The 25,776-nt window shown below is 32.5% G+C and overlaps 1 protein-coding gene and 1 long non-coding RNA gene across 5 annotated transcripts; one reads left to right on the top strand and one right to left on the bottom strand.

Annotated features, from left to right (window-relative positions):
- Window positions 1-164: 164 nt before the first annotated feature.
- On the bottom strand, window positions 165-7,390 carry LOC135841545 (uncharacterized). Its single transcript, XR_010557939.1, has 3 exons — window positions 6,787-7,390; window positions 1,546-2,089; window positions 165-943 (listed from the first exon to the last, which is right to left on the bottom strand). It is a non-coding gene; the product is annotated as an uncharacterized LOC135841545 (long non-coding RNA).
- On the top strand, window positions 1,907-23,669 carry LOC135841538 (glucose dehydrogenase [FAD, quinone]-like). Of its 4 annotated transcripts, none has more exons than XM_065358545.1 (2): window positions 1,907-2,046; window positions 16,939-23,669. In XM_065358545.1, the coding sequence occupies exon 2, from the start codon at window positions 17,008-17,010 to the stop codon at window positions 18,904-18,906; it is 1,899 nt and encodes a 632-aa protein (XP_065214617.1). In that variant the 5' UTR covers window positions 1,907-2,046; window positions 16,939-17,007; the 3' UTR covers window positions 18,907-23,669. The 4 variants fall into 4 exon arrangements, with proteins under 4 accessions (XP_065214617.1, XP_065214620.1, XP_065214619.1 ...); XM_065358548.1 differs by lacking the exon at window positions 1,907-2,046 and adding an exon at window positions 12,466-12,552; XM_065358547.1 differs by lacking the exon at window positions 1,907-2,046 and adding an exon at window positions 12,559-12,851.
- The last annotated feature ends 2,107 nt before the right edge of the window (window positions 23,670-25,776 follow it).

Below are 25,776 nucleotides of genomic sequence, written 5' to 3'. Positions count from 1 at the left end.
AATTGTTATATATACTGTCGCGGCAGCTATTTTTACAATGTGCAATGTTATTATGTCTTTTGCTGATAATGAAGAATGAAGAGGTTTTCATGTAAAAAGTATAATACCTATGAATTTATTGGAATTGAAATTTTACAACTTTTTATCTGAAAGAAATTGTTTTTAATTGTTGAAAGTTCATTTTTTCTTCGATGAATTTAGCTGTTTGTGTTGTCATTGATAGTCATTGATTATTAGGCTGGGGTACATCGTTTTAGGATCGAAACTGCTTTTTTCGAAGACATTATATGATTATATAATCTCTAGATCCTTTGAGAAAATTTGTTAGTTGTGAAAATTTCAGAATTCAATGATGAGGAAAAATCTGAAATCATTCTTTTTTTCAAACTTGCACAATTTTATGTTTTGGATATGTTCGGATGCGAGCACAATTTGATATTATTTTATTTATTTTTGTTTTTACATTGTTTGTTAAAAACTGTAAAAAATTGTAGTTTATTTCGTGTTCAGTTTTTTTTTGTTTTCTAGTGTTTTATACATACATTTTTTTTGATCTGAAAATTCAAATCATGTAATGAAGTCGCGTAGCTCAGCTACGAAGATGATTGTCTTTCTCTCTTGGCAGCTGAAAATTTGATTTAGAACATGTTCCGTGTTTGGGTTCTAAAATAGAGGGTTCATCGTCCTCGTTAAAAAAATATCCTTACTTTTCAACAATAATTAAATAATTTTACAAATAAAGGATGAGGATCACTGATTAGCCTAATTTTAAAAATTGATAATTTACATACTAGTATGATACTTAGGCTGCTACGTGAATAGGCCCATGTGTAAGATTAATTAATTCATCACATCTCAAATTCATTCATCAACGTTTTTCTTGTCTCTGGATCTTCAATCTTCAGTTAATAAAGTTTTGTAAATTAAATTGCAATTCCCATTCCTTCATGCGAAAGCAAAAACAAAAAAACGTTAAAATGTAACTATTCTATTCTATTCTTTTTTTGTTGTTGAAAAAAGTTTGAGGAAGATGGTTTGTTGATTTGCTCAAAGCTTCACACGTTATAAATTTCGCGTTGCTGTCGTATATTGTTTTCAACTTTTTAAAAAATGAATTGGAAGTTGAATTTCTCGTTATTTCATGTTTGTTTCAATTTTTGATCCAAGTATTCAAAAAAGAAAAATCAAAATTTCAGTTCAACCAGGGTAGAATATAAATTGCTATTTAGGATTTGATTACCATTTTGAATGTACCTACTACCTACCAAGGATCAAGAATCCACCATCTCATTCACATATAGGTACTTACTAGAAAACAAAAAGTACCTAATGCAGCAACCTTGAAAATTTATCATCGAAAACTATATTTTTGATGGAAATTTTCTACCCGCAAACAAAACAACTCATATGAGTACCTATTAAGTAGGTAGGTACTTACGTAAACATACTGCAAAGAGCAAACTGAAAATACTTACTGCCAAGACCAACTATGCTAATGTATTTAATTGAGCAGTTTTGGAGTAAGTTAATTAAGTTGATACTTACCCGTTTTTTTATTAATTGACGCAAAACTGGAGATGAATGTTCATCGATACAAAATATTGTTCAACAAGTTTCTTACATCTGTACTGTACTGTACCACTTCCAATCCGTTTCTCCTTCTTTATTTTAGCACAAAGATGACTGATTTAGTCGCATCAACGTTTTCATTGGTTCCTATTATTCCTTGCAGTTTCCTTCGTTTTGAATTTGTTTCTTTCAATTGTTGCTCGGAACTCACGCCATTGTTCGTAGTGTTTCTTTCATAAAATGAAAATTGTCTTCATTTTTAAATTTTTAAAAAAAATTTTCAAACAGTGAATCGACGTTTAGCATTTCGCGTATTATTTTTATGATTTTTTTTTTATTTACTATAAATCATTCGAGTGATATTACAATGTTAAAAATTATTCTTCTACACTGCGTTATGCTTGCATCGTTGGAATGTTGAATTTTTACATTTTAGCCATGTGCAATGTGCATTCAAAATTGCACGCGTTTTGACCGGTACGTAAAATACATGTGTATTTAGTATTGTAAATTGAATAACCTTGAACAGAAATTTTATGTTTTTTTATTTTTATAAACGTGTTTTATAATTACCTAATTAATTACATACATATGTATAATGGTAATAATTATTTTAAACCACGTGCTTTCTTTCGAATGGACATCCTTTCACATTTTTGTTAAATATGCTGATATGAAGGCAATTTTGCGAAACAATATTATACAGAATTCTACCTTAATAGTATCTATAGGTAAATAAAAATCTTGAACTTGAAAAAAATAAGGTTCAGGTAGGTGCCTAGCTGTGAGATTGATTTCATGTAAGGAAAAAATGTGTGACAGATTATTATATGTATATTATATTAAAAACAAATCTAATAATTACTCAAGTTGCATAAAAAAATTAAACTTTTTCAGAATACCTACAAATTCAAAGTGGGTAGGTACTTGTTACGCATGTGTATGTACAATTTTGGATATAATTTTACGTATTAAACTAATTTTGTTTTGAGAAAACGTGATCTGAGAGACAAATCAAAATGATACCTACCTACCTAAGACTATATCGTTTTACACTTATAAAAATTACATTCAATTTCAGATAGACAACAATTCCAGTGTAACCGGTTCATGTGTATGTAATAACCGGTGACTTCAAACGTTATTCTCTCTCATTCTTATCTTAAATAGATCAATGGGTCTTACTCGAATGAATAGTTTTACTTTTCGCTTCCGACATTTGTTTTACGTTTTATGTAAAACACAAGAATGACAAATTACCGTAGCTTGCAGGTATAACCTAGTGTACTGATGTAGGTATTTGTAAATTGAGCTAAATTTATTCACTTAATGGATCATTTCGAAGGAAAGTTATTCACAAAAAAACTCGCGATCTTTTCGTTCAATTAATGTTTTATTTTAAAAATGAGTAATTAGGTCTGTATAACCCTCACGGAAAAAAATAGTACTTTCTGAGTACCTAGTAGTTTTTTAACGGAGTAAAAACTACTACTTTTTAAGACCTTCATGGAGAAATATTAGTAGTTTTACATGAAAACTACTACTTTTGTCTAAAAACTAGTTCAAATTACTACTTCGTAAGTAGTAGTTTTGAAGTAGTAGGTAATTTTAACTAGTTTTTGGACAAAAGTAGTGTAGTTTTTATGTAAAACTACTAATATTTCTCCATGAAGGTCTTAAAAAGTAGTAGTTTTTACTCCGTTAAAAAACTACTACCTACTCAGAAAGTACTATTTTTTTTCCGTAAGGGAATTTTATCGAAAGTTGAAAGGATAATTTTTTACAAGAATGTTTCAAAAAACACAAGTAGATGGGTTGGTGTAAAATAAAATTTCAAACAAGATTTTTAAATTTTTGCGATTTTTTCAATTTTTACAAAGACTTTCAATTTACAAAAAAAAAAAAAAAAAAATGAAGATGGAGTGCCTAAAGAAATTCTAAATATGAAATGACCAAGATAAATGCTATAAATTTGAACTTTTTTGCAAAGATAGATCTATCTAAGTATATCACTTCTTGTAAACGTAAATTTAAAAAAATCCTGTTGTATTTTCAAAAATACAAAAAAAAAACTTGAATTAGCCATACTCGGGTATTTGTTTGTACCTGCCTATAGCTACCTACCTACCCGAATACTTGGCATGTAATTTTTGAAACAATCGACGACGAATTTGAAACCGGATACTAATTAATTGATAATTACCTATGACTCCTATGAGATTATTAGTATTTCAAGCTTATGTGGCTTGAGGAGCTGCAGACTTGGAAAAAACACAGGTGCAGAAAAACTACCTTTCAGATTTTTTTCTATCTATTTTATTAAATGACTTGAGGTGACTAACCGACTAGTGCGAATGATTATAAGTAATTAAGGCTCTCTGACGTTTAATGACGCTTTGCACGTTTTTTTTGTGCACAGATTTGTATGACGTCATTTTTATCACAAAAACGATAATAATTTTGACCAATTCGTCTGTGTATAATCGAAGAACCTATATAGTGATCACTGATCACGTCTATCTTCGCCTTTCAAAAATTCTCTGACGTGCGATTTAAAAAAAAATACAAGTAATAAATATAGGTAGGTCTGCGTTGATAGACGTTTCATTTAATACACTTATGGATTCATCTTATATCGCAGAATTCAGTGCTAGGGGGAAAATCATCAGAAATGAAAGAAGATTAATTATTACTTCAAGTCAGGTGTATAATTTAATTTTTCAATAATCCATCTATGTTGGCTTATATGAAAGTAATGATAGAAAAGTCGCAAATTAAGTTTTTTTTTTTTGGCATAGATAGGTAGGTAGGCTACTTCTGAATTTTTTACAGTATGATCGCAAACACTATCACATCAAGGTCATAATCCTTTTCAATAGGTTTTAAAAATCCTAGGACATTTTTAGCACGTAACGCACCATTTTTGAAATTCTAATTTCTTTTTTCTGCTAAATATTATTGCAGCAAAATGGCCTGAAATTTTTAAAAAACTGAATTATGGGGCTAATTTGGGGGCACGAACGTTTGAGTCATATGACTGGAACAGCGACGAACACACTTCACGCTGAACTGCTGAAGTCTATTCTACATATGTAAATGAGAGCTTCTTGTCTTCTCAAGCGTGTAAGTAAACGGAACTCAAATTAGGTATTACGGTATTAGGCTACAACTAACTCAACGAAGTGAAGTGTAAATGATAAGGTTATGCTTCAAAGTGAACCTCTAACCATTTAGGTATAATCTATCTATGTTTATGATACCTACGTAGAATAATGTTACGTAAAAAATTGAAGTTTTTGACGTGCAAAATGAAATAAATTTTTCCACAATTCTAAATTTCCAACAACTTGTATAAATAATGGTAAATAGGTACCTAATAAAAATACTCTACCTTATGTTCACTTTGCAATTTAAACAATTTTCGATTTAATTCTCTGATTCATTATGTATGAACAGATGTGATTAGGTAGGTAAATCTAATCCGATCTAATCCGATCAAATTAGGTGAATGAATTTGATATTGCATATTCGTTACAAATTACGATTTATCTGGTAATGAATTATAAAATTTTCCTCTTGACCAGATATAAGGTAGATAGAGATACTCTTGATTAGAATGTTAATATGGTACCTACCTACATACATAACTCATAATTTTCAGAGAAAACGTCTATTTTTTTTGCTAAGTAGTTCCAATTTCATTTTTAAAAAATCATCTCAATACATTTATAAGTAGGTAGGTGCGTATGAAGCAAAATGATTAAATCCTGCAAATTCAAAACAAACAAACAAAAAATGAAAACTGTAGAATATTTTTTAGTAATTTTTCGAATTTGTTGGCGAAGTCATATTAGAACTGTAATGTCGGATACCTACATTTTGAGAAGTTCCAAAAAAAAGCAAAAATATTCGTCAATAGACGTAGATCTACATATTCTTCAAAAGCAGATTAAGTTCGATAGGTAAAAAGAATAATCATTCAAAAATTAATTCCATTTCTCCAGCAGTGAAGATATACTTATAGATGATTTGCCCCTCTTATTTTTTTTTTTTTCAAATTGACCCTGAGAAGGAAGATCCAGAAACGAGCCAGAATATAGATCTGCATTCTAAATAAGGAAATTTGAAGAAAAAAAATCATCACAATACCAAACAGTTAAATATATATCTATGATAGCTATTAATATGGATCTGAGAGAAAGACGTAAAAAAATCAAACGAATAGGTAATTTCTAGTTGAAATTAACTTACGTAAGAATTTCAAGTTCAATAGCGAGTACGTAGGTATAGTGAAATTATACGCTTTGAAACCTTCATACTTATGTAGATGCTCCTAATATTTTAATAGGTACCTACCTACTCGCGCAAATGTATGCGTATCTAAACGTATACAAGTTAGTATGCAGATATATGTACTTATTTTCTATATTGTAATGCTGATTACAAATATATTATTATGTATGCAATTTGGGATAAAAATTTTAATCGACTACCTAAGGCATAAGGCTCGAGTGTTGAAAGCTGCATTTGAATTTTTTGGGGCTTTTTTTTAAAGGAAAAAAATTCTATGGTAAGTAGTACTTACGTTAGCCTTTTGTAACTCGCAAAAACTAATTTACTATCATAAAAACTATTAAAATATTTGGCAATGGGGAAGCTGTGAGATTTCGTATTCACACTTCGGTATGAACCAAGATAGGCACTAGCTGTAGCTATCCAAACACAAACATTAAAATGAAATTTCGCGCCACGATGTGCTAAGTGTAAAAATATTTGAATAACTTTGCATCGGTATTTCACGCGATTCGCGCTTATTATTTTGTAAACAAAGCAATCTAGGGTGCTCGAGTTAATTAAAACACCCAAATTTTGAGTAGCAGGTACCTACCTACCTACTCAACGGTAACCGTCGTTTCGACTATACACATTTAGCCTATACGCAATATTCGTTTCGGCAAACTAATTAAACTGGCGAATTTGCCGGAAAATGATTATTTTTTTGCGTACTTAGCTGGAGATAAAAGCAAAGCATCTGGAAAATTTCTCGTTGCGTATAGGTATGTAAATGTAATCAACGTTGAGTACAAAGATGTTGTTATATGATCAGTCGAATTGTAAGGAAATTACACGTTTTATTCATTCCATTATAGAATTACCAATTAGGTAGCTTAAAATTAAAAGTTATAAAACTGGATATTAGTTAGATAAAATACTTACATTTACACGAGGACTACCTATTGCGTCGATATCTCACCAAAGTGACGATGCGAGAAGTATTTTTTTTATTATTAAATTATTTTTTAACAATCTTCGTATATCTGCTTTTGCTCTTTTGTGGGGTAGATATAATTTATGATCCATGTTTTCGGTTTAATTGAAGTAAACGTCGTCGAAGTTTCGCAATAACTCAGTCTGTTCTAAAGATGGGATTGACTGTATCGGCAATTTGCCATATTTCCCCCGAAGTTGAATGTTTAAATCATTTGAATAATCTGATTCGTTCCCTTTTCCTTGTTTCTTATCAGTTTCTAACAAGTGTTACAGTAGGTACCTAATTGTGTAAGTATTCGGTTTTTTTTTCTTTGAAAACAAAATTTTTTCGAATTTATTATCTAATAGATTTTTTTAAATTTTCATTAGGTAGGTAAGCAATTTTTTTTCAAATGTAAAAATTGATTACATAATACGCGAGTGCCATATTGCGATCATAGTTTAGTGAATTTTTATCAGTCGATTTCTGATAAGATGAATATTTCGATAAAATACCTACCTTCACGAATAAGTATTTAGTTTTGGGATTGAAAAATTTCAAGATCATCTACATTCCATCGAACAATGAATTCGTATTCTTGTTTTGATGTCTGTTAGACGCCTATGTAGGTATGCAAGGATGTCCTCTTCGGTTCACCAAGCAAACTAAAGGTGAAAAAATTCGTCAGAATAAATAAATAAAATTTTAACAGTTCAAAAGCATTTCAAAATTGTCGTCGAAATTTTCTGTCATAATAACGATAAGCAAAAAATAATTTTGATTTTCATGTTTCTCGTCGAATGAATTTTTATTAAGGATATTCTATTAAATTTTATTTGTTATTAAAAAAATAGCTTGCTAGTGAGCCTTTTAATTTTGAAAATGGACAATATAACTAGGTATAGGCACCTATGAAGTTTTTCGTTAGTTTTCTCGCGTGCTGCATTAGACGCGTAAACTGTGAACCAAATCAGGACACCCTGTTTGCATTTCGCTCTTCGTGCTGGGTACTTCAACCTACATTGTGAAGAGAAACATCGATGGATTCACTTATTCAATTAAATAACTGCAAATAACCAGTATTTTACATACCTATCTGTGTATAAATAGGTACTTACTTATACCTACTTTATAGCATTATCAGTATTATTACCCGTTAACACTTGTTGTGCGAAAAATAATTTGTCGTAGATGAACTCGTTTCTCGTCTTTTCGATATTTTTTGCTCTGTTTCTCACACGAGTGGAAAATTTAGGTAGGTACTAAATATTCGTCAAGTAATAAGAGGGTACTAGGTAATTAGGTACACATGCTACCTACTCAAACACAGACACACACACACGTATAAAATAAATAATAAAATATCGATAAATTAGGTACACGTTAAGGTGAAAAGAGAAATGAATCCTTGGTGTCATGGGCTATTACGAAATGACCAAGTTTGAAGCGTTTATTCACATCCATAACAGAGTGCACTGACTTCCTGGTGAAATTGCCAGTTTAACGTACAGCGCTACAACTTGACTCCCTATATCGCGAACAAATTAATAAAATCATGTCCACCTTATGTAGGTATCTATCTACATGTCTCTGCTCTTCGAAAATACTTTCCCACTTATTTGAGCGTGAAATTTAGGAAGCGTAAGACGAAATTTTATGTAATAAGTATATTTAGGTATAAAATGTCATTTGTATTAATGCGAACCAGTTAAGTTAACATCATAAAATAAATGTTAAAGCGTTAATAGGTTAATGATGCGTGAACAAGTAGGCTATGCAGAGCGAGTTCACTTTTAACGAATTCTCATTGCTGAGATGCTGATATACTATATTTTTACATCGTTAATCATTCAAAAAACTCATAAGTTACCTATACTTATGGGATGAAAACAATGCAAAAATTTTGTTTTTAATACTCGTACGATCGATTTGTACTTATAATGTAGTTAGAGGTTAGTTGAGCACATATAGTCACGTAATCATAACTACTTCATAATTGTTAGTTTTTAAAGAGTTGAATTATAAATAAACGATTAGCCCTTGGGTCTCATTTTAGACATTGATATATGGTTTGACATTCCTGATTACTTTAACTCATCTGTAAAAATTAGTGCTTGAGTTATTTACCTAGAAGTACCTATTGAAGCAGTGGGGGAAAATCACGATCGAAATTTTTAATCGTTAATAAACCCATGTACATTGTAGGTACGTTTTAATTATTTATGTTCATCGTGGCATCACTTGCAATCGAAGTAGGTAGTTATTATAAAAAAATAAATAACGTTTACCAATCTACGCAAGGTGTCTCAATAAACATCACCCAAACATCGGATTTCAATGTCAATGAAAAATAAAAGACATGACAGACGAAATTGCAACTTCTACTAACTGTCTATACTTTAGCCCAGTCAAATAGCAGAAAAAAATGGGCGAACCCAAACATAATTGCAAACAAAGGTTTTTTTTGGTGAATATTGTCTAGGGTGGCGTGCTGAACAACATACTAAAAGTCCCCGCCCCTACCCTACGAGCTAACCCCCCCCCAGTGGATCAAAGCCCCCTCAAAATCAGTTTTTCATCAAAGAACTTCTGAAATATTGAATTTTGAGTAAAATGAGCCCAGTGATCATTTCATCTCCTCCCCAATACCTATCAAATGAGCTATCGACCAACTCCCTAGCCTCAAGGGGGGTGGCGATACGACCCCTCAAAGTAACGTGATTTAAATAATTTTACATTTTATGATTTGGGACTTGTAACTGTTCTAATTGATAAAATGAAGTCAAACTTGGGGAATGAGATTCTTTTGGGAGCTAGAGTTGACCTCTGGAGTGGGGAAGGTCAAAGTTGAAAATTACAGAAAGGTCATTTTTTGGAGGGGCTTAACATGACCTCAAATGGATGAAAAGAGTCCAAAATCATACCATCGGACAGTACCCTATCTGTGATCAACATATCCAGCTTCCTAGGTCATCTCCACCCCATTTAACGGAATTAAGCTAAAAATCTCCTTATTTTGCCCCTATTTTCGGTTTTTTCCATCTTAAAATCCATTTCCATCGGTTTGAATCCAATTTTTCATCCGGCGATTTTAGGTTGAGAGAGGGAGGGAGGGAGGTAGTGATTTTTCATTTTGTTTTTCACAATTCATCATTTTGTAAACGACTTTTAAGACTTAGGGAGTCGAACAGTAGAGCAGAAACAATTTTTGAAAATTTCTGCACAAAATGAATGCGATCACAAAGAAAGGTAAACTACTAAGTTTCATTTCAGAAATTTTTAATAAGAGACGCATGACACGTCTGTATTTTTTACTTTGTTAAAAAATAATCGATGGGAATATTTTAGATTTTAACTGGCAGAAACGGATTTTGAAAATTTACCTATAGATGAACTGATCAAGCTATATCTAAATTTATTGACGGTGCTGAATTTTATTTTGGTGTTTTTTAAGCTAATTTTTCCAAAAATGAAAACCCCAAAAATCGAATCAAGACTCCAGAACAGCTCGAATTTATTATTAATCGACTCTGGAGGTTGAAACTAGGATAGCAACCAAATTTCAGTTAACTTCTTCAATTTTATCAAATTTTCAGTTTTTTATGCAATGGGTTTCCGAATTTTCAATAATTCACAACAAATCTAAGAATGAAATTCTGCATTTGAAATTTGGCCCGGTGGCGTGTTTTTGGATGCTCTTTCAATTTTTCTATATCCGATCCAAATTTTTTTTCAACACTCCCTTAGGTATGTTTAAACCATCCTGTAGATGAGATAAGAAGGTGTAGGTACGTAGGTGGGTATAGGTATTTGTTTTAGACTTGTTATGTATTTTGGGTTTGTGTAAAAGAGAAATGGCATTGGAAAAATTATTAAAACGACAAACAATGAAAATTATCACCATTGAGCTTGAAATTTTATTTTTCCACTTTTTTCAACTTACTCAAAATTTTTAAATTTTTCGGAAAAAAATGATTAAAAAAAAAATAAAAACATAATTTCAGTGGGGTTTGAAAGCTTAGGCAACCTCAAGATCTGTACATCACACTTACCCACTTCTACTTGTATTCTGCTGAATGAAGGTGCTCCCTCAGTTTCCCTCGATTCAACTTTATAGTAGGCCTATTATGTAAACTTACTGTAAATTATCGTCATGTGGATATTTATAATTCCATCTAATCTACATGAGTTCGATGGAGAAAATGTATGCACTGTCTATACTGAAGAGACGTGCAGGTAGGTAGAGGTACTTATCTTCAATGCCCTAAAACGGGCTACAAGTACATATTAACGTATTTTACTTGAGGATATTTCCAGATGACGGAAGAATAATATATTGTATACCTATTACCTACCTATCCTATTGTACGAGTATATGGTTATTTCAATATCACATTCGACCGTTACCAATTGCAATTCGTGCTAATTATTTAACCGAGTCACGATTTAGCGAACAACGGCATGGCATGCTCACACATACCGTATTTTTGTTTCAATAAAATCCAGTATCCGGGCATTTTAATTCAATTATTTACCTAATAGGTCTAATCTTTTGCAGAAATAAATGAGGGGAAAAAATGTTTTTTTCAACAATCTAACATAAGGCACTTAGGTATTAAGGCGGGGACTCGATTATATCATTAAGTATTTGGAACAGTCAAATATAGGTATCAGTTATGTAGGAATCGAGTCATCATTCCGAATGAATGACATGTCGATGACTCTATTTTTTTCATGAACAAAGCATCCAAGAGCCTGAAGCAGTGAAATCTATACGAGTAGCTGCGGTCAGTTCCATACACCCGAATGCAGTTGAGCCGCAAAAAATCTCAAAGAAAGTGATTAATTCAATTAACGTCAAAACATAGGAAACAGTGACCTAAAAAAAATTACAATCGGTTTGAATAAGTGATCTACACCTATACCTTTGCGAACAAAGCGCAGTCAAAACTCTTGCACTTTAACATAGGTAGGTAGCGTTTGTTTCTTACTCTTTCGAAGATTTTGATAACTGATTGAATATATTTACCAGACGGGAAATGTTGGATTAATTAACGCTCTATGTCCAGGTCAACAACTAGTAGGTAGGTACCTACGTGTAATTGCATTACATAAATATCAGCTTTGACTACAAATAAAGATGAGAATAACTTTTTATCAATACCCACTTGAATTTTTATTACCCATTTTTTGTTTTACTACGAAATCGTGCAGCGTGCAAGGTTCTTATTGTAGCGTATCTTATGATTGTATTTTTTTCATTGAAATTTTGAAAAAAAATTGAAGTGCGAACATTTTTTTCCACGGCATTGAACTTGCAAACTTTTAATCTCGATTTGTGATCGATATGTTCGAAATTATTATTATAGATCGGTTGGTATTCGTGTTAAGGTCTCGAATAAATTTGCGGTTTTGGAGGAAAATATTTGCAAGGATGATCATGAGGCTGATGATACGTCACGAAGAAGGATTTTCTCGAATTGCGGTAAAATTAGGAAACGTATCGCGGCTTCTGTTCTGTTACGGTTCGCGTTCACTGAATAATTTTGTTTTCAGGAAATAGGTGTCTTGATTGTACTATACGATAAAAGCTGCACGTATTTATTCCTCCTTAAACAAGGTACTTGTAACTTATTCGCAGTGAAATGTAAATAAGTACGTTATGAAGTGTGTTTTTATACGAACCATTTATTCATTTTGCATCACTAGTAGAAATATTTCAAGTAGGTGAGGTAGGTAATCATTTCCGTAGAACATAGCTCTACCTAATTAATTTTTGTAAATTTTTGCAAAGTGATATGTGAATGCGAAGTTTTGGTTTTTTTTCTAATTTTATGGTGTACAGGAAAAACAAGTTTCAGTGTGACCCAAAATTTTTGCATTGAATTTTGAGTTGAGAGAGTGCAAATTAAGATCGAAACAATGTAGCCTAAAGATTTCCAGTTTTTTTTTTCAATATAATTTATAAACGAGTGAATAATTGCAATTGAATTTGAAAGAATAACTGGTTCAATCGGAAAATTCAAGACTTGTAAGTACCTATTATCATCTTTTCAATTCTATAAATTATGATTTTTGCCCTCACTTGAGTCAATTACAACTAACTGGATTATCGTTTGCGTTTCACTTAGTTATTTTTACAAACTTTTGAATGTAAATAGGTACCTACAATTCTCCCCCACCCCCCCAATTATTCATTTTTTTTCAGCTTGAATGAAAATTTTTTAAAACTCAGGCATATGGGTCCAAAAAATTGATTTTCCTGCTTTTATTTGAAATTCTGAAGGAAGTAACAGATATTTTGGCGGAAGTAAGTCGAGTTGAATAAAAATTGTTTTATTTAAAGTCAGTTGGAAAATGTTCAAGAATTACTTTTTCGAAAAAACAATGAAAATCCCATTTTTGAATATAAAAAAGTAAAACTAAATTTTAATTGAAAAAATATACATATCATAAAACGAGTAGGTAGATATTATTTGTATTTTTCACATTAGTAGGATACTTTATTACTATGTCACTTTATTATCTTATACTGATACTGAACCTATCCACTTTCAAATAAATAACGATGGGAACTAATAGTGATATATTCAATTGGAGATGATATTTTTAGGGTTTTCTTTGTAGACGCGAGATAATTATTCCATTTTCTGTAATCTATAGACGATATTTTTAAACGCTGTCATTGACACATTAATGATGTTATTTGAAATTCGATTAATCTTTTAGGTACAAAAATAAACGTAGGTAATTGTGAATAGGCTACATTGAAATTCTCTCGTCTTCTCATTATTTCGACTTGATAATTTATTTGACCGATTTATCGTACTATATTTTAAAAATAGCCAAGTACCTTCCTATCACATCAATTTAGCAACAGTGGTTGAAAAAATATTTCCTTTAGCATGGTACATTAAGTACAGGTAGCAACACATTCAAAAGAAAGAAAACTGATCACACCATGTGAAGATAAGTTGCCAGCATTTTCAAAAAACTTACAACAAGTTGGGCTGACATAAATAGGTACCCACGTGCAATTCACAATGAGTTAACGGATACTTTTAAAAAATCTTCGATACAAAGATTTAAAAATTTTTTCTACATCACGTTTCCGAAAATAGCATATCGAGTTCGTAATCGGAAACAAAAACTCGTATTCCTACATTCTTTTGAAAGTAAAAAGTTTTAAAAATAGTTTATTCTTATTTATGCGACGTCCAAAGTTGAACGTAGACTAAAAACCTTTTTTTTTCTTCTTTTTTTTCGGTTTATGTAGGTTTTATAATATAGGTATTAAGAAACTGTAAGTAAATATAAGTTATTTTGTCAACACCAACTGCAGTCTGCTCATAATTAAAGTAGGTATAGTGCGTGTACGAATAAGTAAAGAAACTGGCTTTTAGATATTTAGAACCAACATGTTTCGTTTTTGTACCAAACTTTTTTCTTTGCAATAAATTTACACAAGTTTAATATTAGTAGAGGTAGGTATTTGTACGAAAGAAGAATTGATGTAGGCAAGGCATAATAGTCTTTTTCTGTTGGCTTTGTAGACACCTTCTTATAGATTAACTTACTGTTTTGAATGTTCTTTCGTTCAAAAAAAAAAAAACTATAGGTAGGTATGATTGAATTTCAGTGTATTTTCACTACTCGAGTTTTCCTTCATAGCAGTTTACTCACCACTTACTGAATCCTTAAAGTTTATTAACTGTAAATCAGAAATTCGTTGAGTTAATAATGGAAACAAGTTTGTTATTAATAGTACCATTGTCTTTCATTTTCCTAAATGCAGAATTTTTAATTGTTTATTTGCCTTGAAATATTCAGTATTTCAACGACAGTGAAGCATTTAACTATCTCTCATTACGGAGTGAAGTGTAATGTAAAGTTCAAGTTCAACTAGATAGAGTTTATAGCATACCTATCCATATGCTTCAATTTTTTTTTATTGTATAGGTGTACTAAAAATTTATGTAATAATTTTCACGGGTGCATTCTGATTAAAATGATTTCATCAGCGCAAATATTTGTGTTGGTAAGTTCGAAATTATACTTAAATACAGCGCATTTTATCATAATATAGGCACTTAAATGAGAAAAAGTACTCGTACCTTGAAAAAAATTTTAAACCTTGCTTTTTATGATGTCCAATTCATTCATTTAATTAATAGACCAGGATAAGTGTATTCGTTTTTTTTTTTTTTTTTTGAAAAATTATTATCACCTTCTGGGTATAATTTCGCGATCAAGTACGTACATAAAATAAGTACCTATCTATTTTTGTACTTACGTGATTTTGAATGATAATATCAAATCTGTATGAAAATGGATTAGATTCGATAGGTATTCAAAAAAACCAAATAACATAAATTTGTGTAATAATGTAAAATGAAAATGAATCCAAATGTATACCTATGCTAGATACCGTGTCGAGGGGCTTTTTGAGTTGATAAGCTATCCACATCCGGGGGCTATTTGGGAAGTTCGTGTATTTTTCTATCTATAATATAATGGGTCTACTTACAAAAATACGATACGACCGCTTTTTAGGTAGGTATAGGTACTTGACGATTGTGTGGTTGTTGTTAAATAATTAAATCTGACGATTGTCATTATGTAATTAATTTTGCAAAAAAAAGAAGCGAATTTTGATTGTGTGACTAATTGAGAAATAACTTGCTTGCAACTTTCGAGGCTTTCTAGGGACGATTGAAGTGTTTCACGATGAAAATGGTAAGGGTCAAATTACAAATCATTAAAATTTTACATGATGTACCTAATCGTTTCTCACATTTCGCGTTCAAACTGATTTTCATGGATTCAAATTCGAACTACCTACAAAAATTAGATCACGTCTATTTTCTGAAATGATAATCCAAAAAATGTCATGGGCACTGCATTACGACCGATTTATGGGTTGCTCCCTCCTTCTCCATTTTCAAAACTCAACCAGAGTAAACAAAAATGCTTTTGGTACGTTTAAAATTGAGTAAAAAAAAATTTGGGAAATTTCAAAATTTGCCCTTAGAAAAAAACTGTGGCTTTATCAAAAATTGAAAATTGTCAACATGAAAAAAATTGTTGAAAATTGTTCGACTATCAACTATTTTATTAAAAAATCAGCATCGTCTTCATTTGATGCTGATTTTTTTCACATTTTTGGAGAAATACAGAAAAATTTTGCACAAAATTTGCATAACCAAGTCGGGCATTCAAAAAAATGGTTCATTATTGCTTCCTCTTTTTAGCCAACAAACGAATCTCCCGGCCACTCATTCACCAATTTTTTAATTTTTCTTGGAGGGTGTGTGTACTTGAATTAATACGTAAAATAAGTACCTACCAAAATTTTTAAAAATGAAAATAAAGAAACTGGATTGTATAATGGTGATTAATGAGTTATGATGGTATAATTGGTGAACATTTTTTTTCTCGTATCCGGTCGACTTGCAGAACGTAACATGAAAAATAAAAGACAAAAGATAAAACTTGATCTAAAAAATAGACACACTTCTCTTGCCAATACTTGAGGTACCTATCTAATTGCATTGTCGTCAAGTATCCCATTTAGTTTAGCAGGATCACCTTTTCCTGTGCTTGTCAGTTTGAACATCGCATTACTCACACAGATCATCGTATTCAACTTGGAGGAATAAAAAAAATTAAGAAAAATTACTGATTTGGAATAATATTACGTTGGTGAGCGTGAGAGCTCCAATTTTTTTTTTATTAATCTTAGGATAATAAGTACTTACGCGTTTACTGCTCATTTTCTTCACCTCCTGAAAATTAACGCTATGAACCTGGTTCAAAGCTTCATGAAAAAATGTTTGAATTTTTACATAAATCAATCTTTCTCAATCAAAACAAAATGTCATACAAAACGAAGTTTTGGCCCTTTTTGCCTTGATTTAATGCTTACTAGGGTTTGTACGAGGAAACACGCTGTGTATACAGACGTTGATAAGACCTATTATAAAATTCAAGGTAAAAATGCGTGGCATATACCTACACCTGCACCTATGTACTTATATAGTTATATAATCTAGGTTACATTTTGCAGCAACGATCATTGTTTTACGAAATATATATATTTTTTTTATTTTTAATTACAGGTGATTCTCGAATTATAGAAAAGTAGAGAAGATTTAACATGAAAAAATTTGCTCAGTTGATGAATCGCTATGTGGTCGCATACGCAGATATTCCTCGTTGTAATATTACTCTCGTGTGTTGTTTTTACGGAATCAGTGATCGATTTATTGACGCCTTTTAAAAGAACGTATCGTATACGAGGATTCCCATTCAGAGAAGATCCAGATTTCGGGAATAAGCCTATACTCGAAGAATACGATTTCGTCGTGGTTGGATCCGGTCCGGCAGGCAGTGTGGTTGCAAGCAGACTCAGCGAAAATCCTAAATGGAGCGTGCTGTTGCTGGAAGCTGGCGAAGACGAGTCTGTTGTCAATCAACTTTCTACATTAGCTCACTATTTGCAGTTCACCAATTTTAACTGGGGCTACGTTACCGAATTCCAAAATGGCGCCTGTCTCGGGTTAACCAACGGTGGACGTTGCCCCTGGCCGGCTGGTAAAGGAACAGGTGGCAGTAGTTTGATCAATAATAATATTTATACCAGAGGAAATCGGCAGGATTTCGATGGATGGGCTAAGGCCGGTAATGAGGGTTGGAGTTACGACGATTTGTTACCTTATTTTCTGAAAAGCGAGGATATTAATATAGCCGAATTGAAAAGATCTCCTTATCACGGGATTGGCGGTCCTATGCCGATCGAGTATCCTCCGTTTCGTTCTATTTTATTAGATACGTTCCTGGATTCGGCCAAAGAAGTCGGATTGAATCTAGTCGATTACAATAATCCAAATACTCACGAAGGATTTTCTCATATACAAGGTACCATTAGGTTAGGTAGAAAAATAAGCGCTTATAAAGCTTTCATACGACCTTACAAGAATCGTAAAAATTTACATTTCGCCATTAAATCGCGCGTCACTAAAATTTTAATCGATCCGAATACCAAAGAGGCATACGGTGTCGAATTTGTAAAAGCTAGACGTAGAAGGACAGTCAGAGCACGCAAGGAAGTCATTATATCGGCCGGCGCTTTTAATTCGCCTCATTTGTTAATGTTATCTGGCATAGGTCCTAAAGAACACCTGGACGAAATTGGAATACCTGTTTTACAAGATTTAAGAGTCGGCGATAACTTGCAAGAGCATCCAGCCTTCGCTAATTTGGCATTTACTGTAAATAGAACGCAGGTTAGTTTGATACCCGAACGTCTGCTGAACGACGCGGTGGGCACAACATTAAGCTGGGCAGAAGGACAGGGTTGGTTGACCACTTTGGCATGCGAAGGTTTAGGATACGTTCACACTAAATACAACGATAGATCGAAAAATCCGCCTCCAGATATAGAATACATATTCGTACCGACTTCAATGGCAGGCGAAGCCGGAGCCGGAGGAAGTATTTTACGAAAAACCATGGGCATTCCAGATAGCACCTATTACGACGTGTATAGAGATATAATGAATAAGGACGCGTGGACCATATGGCCTATGCTCATGTATCCCGAAAGTCGGGGCACTGTTAGGCTAAGATCGTCTAATCCTTGGCATTTGCCCAGGGTTCAGTCGAATTTCTTCGCCGAATCCGTCGACTTGTACAGAATTGTCGAAGGAATCAAAATGGTGATAGAATTAAGTCAAACTAAAGCTTTTCAAGCCTTAGGTTCGACATTACATAAACGCCCAATACCGGGATGTAAACATTTGGTATTCGGTTCGGATGAATATTGGGCGTGTTGTGTTCGTCAACTGACTATGCAGATGCATCATCAATGTGGTACCTGTAAAATGGGACCAAAAAGCGATAAAACTGCTGTCGTTGACCCTCGTCTCAGGGTTTATGGTATTAAAAATTTACGCGTATGCGACGCGTCCATTATGCCAACTATTCCAGGAGCTCATACCGTTGCTGGAGCATATATGGTCGGAGAGAAGGGCGCCGATCTCATTAAAGAAGACTGGAATTGGATAAATTCAACAACCTCTAGATGAATTTTGTACAGGATGAAAGTACTCGCATGTTGTATTACGATTTTTACTTTTTGGTAAACTACCTACTCATTTTGTGAGATTATTTTCCTTTAAGCCACGTGTACCTACCTAATCTAGCTACCTCCCAGTTGACCACATGCTAGCAAAAAGCTAGCGTTTTATTCGCGTTTTGATAAGTTGCTAGCAATTTACTCGCTTTTTGTGGCCAGCAATAATTATCTCGCTAAAAGTAAGCGATTTTCTTGCAGTTTTTCGCTAGCAAATTCAATTCTAGCAATTTTCGAGCTGTTTTCCAGCGACTCTCAGCTAGCTTTTACTTCACTTTAACTTGCTCGCCTTATGCTAGCGTATTACTGGCGGATACTTGCTCGCAATTCTATGCTAGGACAGTTCAAGCAATATTCTCGCATATCTCAGCTAGCTTTTACTTCACTTCATACATGCTTGCCTGATGCTAGCGTATCACTGATGGATACTTGCTTGCAATTCTATGCCAAGAAAGTTCAAGCAATATTCTCGCATATCTCAGCTAGCTTTTGCCTCACTCTATACCTGCTCGCTTAATGCCAGCGTATCACTGACTAATATGTACCGGCTCACAGTTTTATGATAGGAAACTTCAGGTAATATTCTTGCATCTCTGAGCTAGCATTTACTTAGCCATCTGGCTCTAGAAAAATGTAAGCATATCTCTAGTTTCTGCATCTGGTGACTTGGCGTTTTCTTTGTAGTCAAATGATGGGAACGTGCTACCACCAGATCTTACGCATTTCTCACCAATAAGGTAAAACTGCCTATTAGTACGCACCGCCTATTAGTACGCATTGCGTTTTTCTCGCGATTGGTAACACTGATCGAAAATTTGACTACACCATGACGTAGCTGACTAATGACCCTAGTTTCTCCGAAAAAATCACGCAGTTTGATTGAAAACTCTGTCTCTGAGAACAATTTGAATGAAAAACTGTGTTTTGGATTTTTTTTTCTTCAAAATGGGAAATGAGATTGAACATATTAAAATAATGTTATTTGGTAAGTATCTTATACCAATCGATCCATAATTTTATGTAGTTTCTTATGAAAAAAAAGACATTTCGAAAATATTATTTTATTATAGAGCTAGACATCATTTTATGTCAGAACAAAAAACTTCCTATAAGTACGCACCTCCTAAGTCCTATTAGTACGCATCCTTTTTGCATGTAAATTTTCATTTTTTTGATCATTTTGCATTAAAATGAATAAAATTAGCTGAAATTGGTATTTAGTCCATCTAAGTTCAAGATTATGAAGTCTGATCATGATACTGACGCTAATTTCAAAAAAATGGACAAAAAATATGATGTCAAAAAAATATATTTTTTTAAAATCTGAAAACTTTGCTTTTTCGGATATTTGAATTGCTAATTTGGTTTTTTCACAGTAATTCCCTCTAAATATGCCATTACACTTTTTCAGTGCTTTTTGTTGGATTTTTTACCATTTTCAACGTGTATTTACTCATGCGTACTTATAGGCGGACGTTTGCGTACTAATAGGAAGGTACCTTCCTATTAGTACGCATTTGAGTTGACCTCATTTTTGCATTATTACAAAAAAGCAGCAATGGGAAACTCAAAAGTGAGTAAGCAGTTATGTAGCCAAGGGTTCAAAGTTTATGTGTACAAAATTTCATAAATTTTTATGCACAACTCTGGGAGCTGGAGCGTCTCAAACCTTAACCGCGTACTAATAGGCGGTCTTACCTTAAACCTTTTTCTGCGTTATTTATTGTAGCAAAATGCGAGCAAGTATCTTTTCCATCCCTCAGCGCGCATACAAAAATCATTAAAAATATTCCTGCATATGACAATAGGAGTAATTGCACCCCCCCCCCCCGCCGATCTTCTGGGGCAACTTGGTGGGTTCAAGTCATTTTAGAGCCTCCAGTAGGCTTTTGAAACTTGAAATTCCCACAACATTAATTAATCAATTGGAGTTGGCAAGCTGAAATTTACTTCGCAGGTTTCAAATGGTTTTGAAGCTTCCAGCTACTTTTAGGAAATTCCAATTTTCCAAAAAACGCCATACAACCTTCGAAAATTCGCTGGAGGCTCCAAAACGACTTGAAATCCACAAGCAGTCGACTTCGTAGCGTATTAAAATTAGTTTGCAGAATGAATTTCGACTCTCCATCTCAGTTTGATGAAATTTTGTGAAAATTTAAAGTTTCAAAAATCTGCTGGAGGCTTCAGGAATTTTCAAAGAGTCGCTGGAGGCTCCAAAACGACTTGAAATTCACCTGCAGTACTTCGTAGCGTATTGAAATTAGTTTTCAGAATAAATTTGAGCTTTACAACTTCAATTTGAGTTTCAAAAATCTGCTGGAGGCTCCAGAACTGCTCAAAACAAGTTGAAACCGTTTCCCATCGATTTGGCATGTCGAAAATAGGGTATATCCCAAATGTCAGGTTTCTTGGTCAATTTGGTAAAATTTTGATTTTTTCTCACATTTTGGCCAAAATTTGATTTTTGAAAATTCACCAAAAATCGAAAAAGGTACTTTACCACTTGAAATTTTGACAGGTGATGAATTTTTGCATGATCTTTCGATCTACGTTCGTAAGGTTTGAAAAATTTCGTGCACGTCCTATGTTGAAACGCGAAATCTGCGATTTCGGCTGACCTTTCAATCAAAATTGCCGCCATTTTGTAAGTAAGGCCAATTTTTTTTCAGCAAGTTTGCTTTAAAATGTTCCTTAGGATGTCCCCTTTAAGGAAAAAGTTGTCCCGGAGGATCGGCAGGGGGTGCAATTACTCCCATTGCCGTGGACTAAAATGTTGTTCAAATGTTTTTGAAATTTTTCATTTTCATGGTTTGTTTGATACTTCATTTTCAAATTTTAAATTTTGACAATTTTTCTATTTAAAAAAAAAAACTTCATTTTTTATTTAATAAAGAGATTTTTCAACCTAAGCGCTAGCATGATGCTAGCGAATTGCTAGCGTCGATCTCTCTCATGGTATAGTTTGCTACTCTTAGATAAAGTGTGTCATCAAGTTGAATATAAGCTCAAGGTGGTAACTTGTTGAAAAGTAAGAAGAGTGACATCACTCTTCTTATACTATCCCAAGATGCTAGCGTTATGCTAGCTCTGAGCTGGGACAGTCGCCTAATTTTTGGAATATCCTGGAATACTACCACCTGTTAAAAATAAACACCCAGAATTTTAAAAATTAATTAACACTAATTACTTTACTGATCAAAGTTTTTCTACGCTAGCAAAATGCTAGCTTCTTGCTAGCATAATTTGCGCTAGCGTAAATGGTGCCGGAATATGAGACACTTTTTGCAAAAATTGCTAGCAAATCAGTCGCGATTTAGTCGCATGTACGTAGCAGAATGCAGAGCAAAGTGCCAACAAAATGCTAGCTTTTTGCTAGCTTTGTGCCAGCTACGTGCTAGCTATTTGTGCGCAATTCTGCTACTCTAATGCGACCTAATCGCAACTGATTTGCTAGCATTTTTTTAAAAAAGTGTCTCAAATTCCGGCACCATTTACGCTAGCACAAAATTTGCTAGCATTTGGTCAACTGGGCTGTGTAACTATACTAGGTTCTAAATTTAAGTTGATTAATTCGTCGTCACTGGCGTTGTTTTATGTAGGTTTATTCATCGATTACGATTTGATGATTCATTTTTGTAGCTTCATTGTATCAATGAAAAAATTATTACCCAATTGTTTATTATTTTACTCTAGATTAATTTAAAAAGCAAATCTTAAATGAAGAAAATGTACCTACCCTTATGTCTGATTGAAAAATTGATGAACTACATTCAGTAAATAATAATACAAATATGTAATTCAGACAAAGATTCAAAAATTTAATGAAAAATGTGATGCCTTATTTGTAACAAAAATGTTTAAAAGGAAATTTTCGACCGTTTTTTTTTTTTTTTTTTTTTTTACCATACCTACCTAACTATGAAAATTGTATGACTATAGGAGCATAAGTACCTAGAAAATTAAAAAAAAATTGATAGCCAGGTAAAATTACATTATTTACAATAATGTTAATAAACATTTTATATGTACATACCTATTACGTATAAGTTATTTACATGTATATGTATGTAATTCATGATTCATAAATGTGTGATCCAAAAAACCCACTCATTTCCTTTTTGTATTTGTATGTAGGTACCTACCTAAGTAATTTATCTGTAAATATACCTACCCACTTATATTATTTACTTACTTACCTTTCTACTTATTTCATTGTAAAATGACATTAAAATAATGCTTGAGTGTACTGCAGATTTACTTAAGTATGTGAATCTAAAAAATAAAATTTGACATGTGCTTTTTTTTAAAAAAAAAAAAGTATTTTGCTGTGATGGTGGTAGAACCCTCACAGAAAAATACTACTAGTTTTTTTTTCACTAGTATGTATTTTCGTATTACTAGTTTTCTACTACTAGTTAAACCACTAGTAGTACTAGTAGTTTCCAACTAGTAGTAGAAAACTAGTAATACGAAAATACATACTAGTAAAAATTACTACTAGTACATACATGTACTACTAGTATTGTCACTAGTAGTATCATCATATATCACACTAGTAGTTTATTTCAAGGATTAGAGGAGCACGCCACCACTCATGGTTGACTACTACGGGTTTGAAGTAAAATATTAAGGTTGATCAAAAAAATTTTTTTTCAATTTTTAAAATTTTTTTGCAATGTATTTGAACAGGAATAAACAAAAACGATGATTTATTAATGTTTTTCATTTTTTTAAATGAGTTTTTTCAATTTTTCTCAAATTTAGTGCATAGGCTAATAAATTAATAATATTTTACTCATGATTACCCAAACTTTGATTGTAACTAATTTCATACTTGGTTATGAAAATTAAAATTTTTCTAAATAACAATTCGCAAAGCGATTTTTTTTCTATTAAGTACTCATTTTTTTCCGTTCCTCTCCCCTCCCCTCCCCCTCGGAGGGGGCTGGTGCCTCGAAATTTTTTTTTCATTTTTCAACTGGAATTTGAGTTTTATTCTTAAAAATGAACTTTTTTCCGGTCTTCTTCTCTCCCCTCCCCCTCGGAGGGGGCTGGTGCCTCGAATTTTTTTTTACCTACTCATTGTCATTTGTTTACTTACTTATTTATTCATTATTTTTTGTATTTATTGAGCTCCCAGAAATGAAGTTGTAATCAATTTTCAGATTGATTTCAATCATTACCCATAACTAGATAATTCTGACAGGACCACAATTGAAATTTTTGTAATAGCCCAATAGGTAGGTACATATTTAAAAAGTAAAAGCTATACCTAGTATCATCAAAAAAATCAGACCTGTCCAAATCAAAAAAAAGAAAAAAAGAAAGATCGAAGACATTTGAAATTTTAAAAATGGGTGACTTGAATAACAATTTTTAAAAAGTTCAGTAAAATAGGTATCTACCTATCTACATATTATGTGATAGAATAATAATAAAAAAAAATTTCAATAGGTACAGTGTTTCCACATTTATAATTTTTTGACCTGTGGTTTTTTAGCTTTTCAAACAAAATTGACAAATTTTTGCTCCCAGAAAACTAGTTGGTTTTTCGAATACTATTAGTACTTCTAATAACTACTAGTAAATTTGAATTTGAACTTGTAGTTTTTGCAGAATTCTACTAGTGAAATAAAAGTGATTTTACTTACTACTAGTACTTCCAAAATACTACTAGTGAACATAAATTGAAGGGTTCCTTTCCAAGTCGGCCTAAGTCCATTTTTATCATTTTTGAGTTAGCAGCGCCATCTGCTGGTACAGGTCGGTTAACACCTTTATCACCTTGTCCCAACACCTGGCGTTACTTTTTTCGCTCAGGAGCGCTGTTTTGCCGGCTCGAAAAAACAGCTGATTATTCCAAAGTGGCCTAAATCATACATTTTTTAAGAATTTGTATACAAGTGCGGTTGTGCCGGTTTTTTTTCAAGTTTTTCAACGATTTTCGAGAGACGAAATTTGAAGGTGCTTCGAATGAAATTGTTTCAGAAATGTATTAAATTAATGATTCGTGAATTTTTTTTTGAAAAAACGCGTTTTTCAGCTCTTTTTCGAAATTTTTAACATCAGATAATTCCAAATGGGCCTAAGTCCACTTTTTCTGACTGTTTGACGCGCTCTGGAGCTGAAAATACGCAAAATTAAAAAAATACCAATACGGTACTTTAAAGCAGAAAGATCAAGCTTCACAACCATATAATCACATCATTTATTATTGAAGCGGAAGGGCGAGAAAAACACTTATTTGTGTTTTTCTCGAAACGAAAAAAATGGACTTAGGCCGACTTGGAAAGGAACCCTTCAATTTATACTTGTAGTTTTTGCGAAATACTACTAGTAAAATAAAAGTGATTTCACTTACTACTAGTACTTCTAAAATACTACTAGTGAACATGAATTTAAACTAGTAGTTTTTGCCAAATACTACAAGTGAAGTAATTTACTAGTAGTATTTTTGAAATACTACTAGTGAATTACAAGTATACTAGTAGTTTTTGCAAATACTAGTAGTATTTTTCCGTGAGGGAAATCATTGAATCAAGATTTGAAACACATACAAGGTGTCTCATCAAACCTGTAACGTGCTTTTTTAGATTCATAGGATAGGTACATTCTCATTCTCAATCAGCATGGAAATTTTTGAACTGGATTTCAAAAATCGAAAGAACATAACAAAAATACAACATTTCACCAACTTCAAATTTGGACTTTCATTTTTCAATTTTTGGCAAAATTTTGTATTTTTAAACACGTATTTTCCATGAAAAAAAAATCAAAATTTGAGCGAATCGTATTAGAAACTTCAAATTTTATCCTCGCACTA

The sequence above is a fragment of the Planococcus citri genome, chromosome 3 (assembly GCF_950023065.1).
Source record: "Planococcus citri chromosome 3, ihPlaCitr1.1, whole genome shotgun sequence".
Classification (NCBI taxonomy): domain Eukaryota; kingdom Metazoa; phylum Arthropoda; class Insecta; order Hemiptera; family Pseudococcidae; genus Planococcus; species Planococcus citri.
Note: the sequence above shows the minus strand (reverse complement) of the source record. Positions and strands in the feature narration are given on the sequence as shown.

What these genes read in the sequence shown, in the direction of transcription:
- LOC135841538 (XM_065358545.1), top strand. Translation starts at nt 17,008, where the DNA reads ATGTGGTCGCATACGCAGATATTCCTCGTTGTAATATTACTCTCGTGT.